Below are 5875 nucleotides of genomic sequence, written 5' to 3'. Positions count from 1 at the left end.
TGTAACGCCCAAGGCATACTATCTATTAATATTCACCTTTTATTTTTTCGGATGCTTCACTTTGAAGCGGCAAAATTTGTTATTTGTTTGTTTGTTTTGTTTTTGTGTGAAGAGTGCAGCAGCAGCAGCAAGCACTATGTTGGTCCTTTTCGCTAAGTGCGCTCGATAGGTTAATCGATTAATTGTGTTGGCGCAAATAAGTTAACATTTGAATTTCAATTTGAAAATTTCAGTTTTTTTTTTTATTACATTTAGTATTTATTGTTATAGAAGTATTGTTAGTGTTAGCATGTATAAATAACAATGTACAAAACAACAACTTAATGAATTTGGCTAAACTAAAACTTATACGTGTGTATGTGTGTTTAAATTAATATTATCATAGACGTAGTGTATGTTGTATATGAACCATTAGTTTTAATGGTTAAAAAGAGTATCACGCACAAACTTTAAAACTGTATTGCTTATAGAGCTAATTATTAGTAATACATATAGTATGAAGTGTTTATGTGTATATATACGTACGTATATTGCGTTTTAGTACTAAGCTGAGCTTTTCAATATTTCCATTGAGCATTGTTCCCAGTTGCCCAGTTTTTGATATAGTCTAGATATGTGATATTTAGAATAATATTTATAATTCGGACTGACTACAGCATAGTTTGAAGAAACCACAAAATGCTTATTAAATGCATTTCTCTAGCATCTACTCTAGCAGAAGTCGTCGCAGTCGTTTGCGCGTCTTTGATTCCCTTGGCTGCGTCATGGCCCACTTCTTGAGACCATTCAAAACGACCGAGGTGATCACCAAGAAAGCACCAAGTAGTGAGTAACCGTTGGGGGTTTCGCCAAAGAACATAATTTGCCAGATGAAGGCAAAAACTATGTCCGCACATCGAGCAAGGGACACGGGGCCGGCCTGCTCCACCTGAAGCGACAGCGTCAAGAGGATTTGCCCCACAAAACTAAAGATGCCAAGCACGACAACCAACCAGCGATCACGTCCACAGGCTGGCCAGCATACGGCGCCAATGGCGAAGCATACGATGGCCGTATAGATCAGTGCTATAGCTCCAAAGTTTGTCATTATGACGGAGAAGTGCAGACTTTTGAGAGCACGCAGCAGTATGTAAACGTTGGCACCGAAGAGCGTGGATGATAGGGCAGCGATTGGACCCCAAATATCGTAGTCATATTTCTCGTTATCATACGCATCAGCGGGCTGCTCGTCTCCGAATATTAATGGTGGTCTGGTGATGAGCACCACGCCCACCAGCGTCATGTTGATGGTGGCGACATTGAAGAGACTACACGGCTCCTTGAGAAAGACGCGTGCAAAGATGGCGACGAACACAGGCGTGGAGAATATTATGACGCTGGCATCGGCAAGCGGCATATGCCGGAAGGCATAAAAGCTCAGCATGAGTCCTGTTGTGCCCATAAAACAGCGCAGCAGCAGAATAATGCGTTTGCCTTCCGGAAACACAGGTTGCTTGGTGTAAATCACTATGGGAATGGCAGGTAAAAGCACGCCTACGAAGCGAAAGGTGGCGAGCTCCATGGGATTCACGTCCACTAGGTCCTTGACTATCACCGAGCATAGCGAGAAGAATAGCGAGGATAAGGTGGCCAGTATAATTCCCAAATAAGGGAGATTCAAACGCAGCTTGACCCTCTCCAGCCACTGATTTGGAGCGTCAGCAGGTCGAGTCCCATCCTCGAACTCATGCAGTTCGAAGGTTTCTGGCATTGTGGGATTTAATATGACTAGTCTACTTTTTATTTTTTAATGGCACATTCTGTAAATATTTAAAAGCAACAGTTAGCTTTATGCTCTGCACAAAATTTTATTAATTAACTTGCTTTACTGGCTTTTCCCCTTCCGATTGAAAAATCAATTTTCCTGCTGATAGTGATTACAATTCCTTTGAAATTTGAATTTTTCCAGCTCAAACGGTTCCAGCTCATGCAATAATCGTTCGCTTATTTTGTTGGCTTGTTCAATCGAACTATTAGTTCACACTTTGTTCGCAACAGCTGTTTTGAATACAAATTACAAGTTGTTATGAGTACGCAGGCAACAAACAGAACCAAACATTTAGCCGTCCTGGCCGCAGGACTTGGACTGGTGTATGTCCTGGCGCGGCACAGACGTTCCATACTTGGGACCTTGATACGTACCTGTAATTTACGCTTCCCTTTGAATTTAAATCACAAACGCATTGAGGTCATCAACTCCGTGCACGAGTCCCAAAGCGTTATCCGCGAGCTGAAGAGGTGTGTCATAACTTAACTTCATTGAATTTCAACTGAATCTATAATTTACAGTCATTGCGAGACGTTCAAGGTGCTGGGATTTGATTGCGAATGGATTACCGTTGGCGGCAGTCGCAGACCTGTGGCGCTGCTACAGTTAAGCTCCCACAAGGGTCTGTGCGCGCTTTTTCGACTCTGCCACATGAAGCAAATACCTAAAGATCTGCGCGAGCTGCTAGAGGATGACAATGTAATCAAAGTGGGCGTCGCACCACAGGAAGATGCCATGAAATTATCACATGACTTTGGTGTGGGCGTGGCAAGCACTTTGGATCTACGTTTTATGGCCGTCATGGCCGGACATAAGGCTGAGGGCTTAGGCAAGCTGTCCAAAACACATTTAAACTTTGTGCTCGACAAGAACTGGCGTCTGGCCTGCTCCAACTGGGAGGCCAAGCAGCTGGAGCCCGCGCAACTAAACTACGCTGCCAACGATGCACTCGCCGCTGTGGCCATTTTTCAAAAACTGTCCGCAGATTTGGAGCCACGTCACTTTTGGAACCTGCGCGCTGTTAAATTTGACGTGGTGCGCAACAAAATTGAGCCATTTCTGGATGTAGACTTTACAAAAGGTTATGCTGCTAGCCTAGCCTTAGATCGTGCTTCCTCTTCGTCTACGCATGTACTCACTGCCAAGCCCAAGCCCAAGATAAAGAAGCGTCAGCAATGTCGCTTTCTGGGCACACAGTCAAAGGCCTTTTATGACAACTGTCTGCTGGAGGCGCCAGATGGTGAACTACTGTGTACAATAGATCGCCGTAAGGCCACCTGGTACCTGAATCAAAACCTGGGCACACAAATCAATGAACAACCCTTTACCGTACGCCTTAACTTTGAGCCCGCTGGACGCGCAGTTGGTGATGTGGGTCGTTATTATCAGACGCCCAAGGAGAACCAGTGCGTCGTCTGTGGGCGCCGTGATGCATATATACGCAAAAATGTGGTGCCACGCGAATATCGCAAACACTTCCCAGTGGTCATGAAGTCGCACACCTCACACGACGTGCTGCTGCTCTGCCCCAGCTGCCATCAGAAGAGCAACATATCAGACCACAAAATACGCACAATGCTGGGCAATAAGTGCGAGGCGCCTCCTTTTAAGCACAGCGAGGGCGTCTGCAAGTACACCGAGGACAAAGAGCTCAAGTAAGTTACAATGTACACAGAGAAAACCTCTCTTAATGGCAACATCTCACTTTTGTAGGCGTGTCAAATCCGCTGGCAAGGCGCTGCTTCTTCAGGGCGAGCGTATACCTAGCCCAAAGGTTGCTGAAATGCACAAGACTCTGCTGGATTACTATGCAGATGAAACGGAAATAAGCCAGGAGCTGCTGAGAAGGGCTGCTGAGCTCGATTGCCGCGTGGAGAATGAAGATTACTGCCAGCATGGTGAGAAAGTAGTGCAAATGTATTGCGATAAGTATGGCGGCCTCGTGGAATTGGAGCGACTGTGGCGCGAGCACTTTCTACACACTATGCAACCTAAGTTTCTACCTGAACTCTGGAATGTCAATCACAATGCCAGTCGCTTGGAAGTGCGTGCCAGCGAGGGACGCGTGGACAATGCTGATTTGCTTGTGGCAGGTCTGGAACCTGTTGTCAAAGACTCTACGACAAACGCTTGTTGATTTATGCTTTTTATACACAAGTTTTTATTACAATAAATTAAAATATTGGCATTTGCTACGTATATAATACAAGAATATTGCAGGATTCGAAAATTACTTTGTCACAAAATCAAGAAGCATAAATGGCATTTGGTATTTGAGCATTACCTAAATAACCTAATTGACAATTAGCTTAATGCTAAATATATAAACTATATATACAAGTTGAGCATCGTTCGGTACGCTAGATGAACTCAAAGCCCTCGTACTTGTACTCAGTTTCAATTCGCAGCTCTGGCAGCAGAGTTTTGCCCTCGATATTGAAGGCGGTGAGAAACGTCGAAGTCTTGCCGTTGAGCTCCTCCGACTTGAGTGCAACAATTATTTTATCCTCCGTGTTGGGCAGAAACTTAAAGCTAGAGAAACCATGCGAGGGTGCAGTGTTCGCTGCATCCAATTGTACTGTGTTAATGCTGTTGAAGTTGTCATCAGCGGAGAGCAGCACATTGCAGCCCATGAGCTCATCACGCGTTTCGTTGTATCTGTAAATATTTATTTTATTGCATATTCTTTGCGGTGGTAACAAATTCAACTCACTTTTCTTTGGAACAGCGACGTGGCAGGAAGAACCAGCGCTGATGCAGTTGCGACCAAACGCCACTCTCGTGTATCATGTAGCCAGGCCACGCGATCTGTTTTGACTGCAGTCGCAGCTGCTTGAAGTTGTCCACCCAGTTTAGCGAACGCACCTCACCAGTTGGCTTGATGGCTTTTACGTACATGGGATTATTGTTCTCAAACTCGCCGCTGCCTGTTGTCCACTCTTTGCCCATGGAACCAACGTACAGCGTCTGTTGCTTGACCGCTGCCCACTCGGATTTGAAGCCCTTGGCATTGTGTCCATCGCCGTCTAGTAATATCAGCCAGGGTATGGCCTTGTCATTGCTTATTTCATAAATGAGCCCCGTGCGATCATCAAAGCTCAACAGTTTGCCATCGAATGTTATTAGTTCGGAGAGCTCCATACCACGTCCCTTAAGCGCAAAGCCTGACTCCAATATCTTAGGCGCGCCATCGTCCCAGCTTATTTGTATCTCATTCTTAGAAGTTGTATAAGTTAGATAACCTTTCTTTAGATAACTGCGCCACGTCACACTACCATCGGCCTTGACAACCTTGGAGTTTGTATCTAAATCAGCTATGATGCCAATACGATAACTGATAACACCACCACGTACCACTAGCGGTGGCGTCAGTGGATACGTTGCATTGTAAGCTGCTATCGCTGCACTGTTTTCCAAACTCTTGAGGTCTGCGTAATTTTTACTGCGCAGCCAGTAGCCATCGGATGAGGATCTGGATCCTTGGCGCGCATACAGAAACAGCAAAATGAGTGCCAACGCACAAAACACCAGCAATGCAAAATGATAGTTGAAGCGAACTGTGCGGTTGCCAATACGATACGTTGGATTTCGCAGGGCTGACCGCCAGTCGCGCATATACATTGCGCGAGGCGAGCTTTCAGTTTCCAGTTCCCTGTACGCGAACGCCGGGCTTTTCATTTATATCACACAATTTTCGTCAGCGTGGCAAACAGATAAAACAGGAAAATTTACAGATTACACGCTACAAACAATTTGAAGCGATGTGTCGGTTTTCTTCGTTTAGGTTGTTTAGGCTCATCAACAGCTGACGGTGAGCTAGTTCATCAGATGCAAGTGTGAACTAGTAGCCAGTTCTGGCAAATAAGCCATTTTGTAACGGACTCTAGCGGTTTTAAATGTGTGATGCGTCAGTAGTTGTTAATTTATATATGTGCCAAATAGTGAGAAAACTGTTAAATAATGTACTAATATACTTGATATCTAATATACTTAAGTATTTAGCCGATTTAGGAACTCTTGTGCTACTATTCTAGCTATTTTTATTTTATCAACACTACTACTATCGAT

The 5875-nt window shown here is 44.6% G+C and overlaps 3 protein-coding genes across 3 annotated transcripts; 1 reads left to right on the top strand and 2 right to left on the bottom strand.

Moving 5' to 3' along the window:
• Positions 1–291: 291 nt before the first annotated feature.
• Positions 292–1793, bottom strand: LOC108602325 (solute carrier family 35 member G1). The gene has a single exon (XM_017990412.1). It carries the CDS (start codon positions 1748–1750, stop codon positions 707–709), a length of 1044 nt encoding a protein of 347 aa, XP_017845901.1. The 5' UTR covers positions 1751–1793; the 3' UTR covers positions 292–706.
• A 218-nt stretch (positions 1794–2011) lies between these two features.
• LOC108604355 (exonuclease 3'-5' domain-containing protein 2) lies at positions 2012–3966 on the top strand. Its single transcript, XM_017993790.1, has 3 exons — positions 2012–2277; positions 2329–3462; positions 3521–3966. Exons 1-3 carry the CDS (start codon positions 2066–2068, stop codon positions 3942–3944), a joined length of 1770 nt encoding a protein of 589 aa, XP_017849279.1. The 5' UTR covers positions 2012–2065; the 3' UTR covers positions 3945–3966.
• A 22-nt stretch (positions 3967–3988) lies between these two features.
• On the bottom strand, positions 3989–5754 carry LOC108604356 (apyrase). The gene is made up of 2 exons (XM_017993791.2): positions 4521–5754; positions 3989–4465 (listed from the first exon to the last, which is right to left on the bottom strand). The coding sequence occupies exons 1-2, from the start codon at positions 5483–5485 to the stop codon at positions 4168–4170; spliced, it is 1263 nt and encodes a 420-aa protein (XP_017849280.1). The 5' UTR covers positions 5486–5754; the 3' UTR covers positions 3989–4167.
• Positions 5755–5875: the final 121 nt, after the last annotated feature.

This window comes from Drosophila busckii, chromosome 3R, assembly GCF_011750605.1.
Source record: "Drosophila busckii strain San Diego stock center, stock number 13000-0081.31 chromosome 3R, ASM1175060v1, whole genome shotgun sequence".
Classification (NCBI taxonomy): domain Eukaryota; kingdom Metazoa; phylum Arthropoda; class Insecta; order Diptera; family Drosophilidae; genus Drosophila; species Drosophila busckii.
This window is presented reverse-complemented; position numbering and strand designations above follow the sequence as displayed.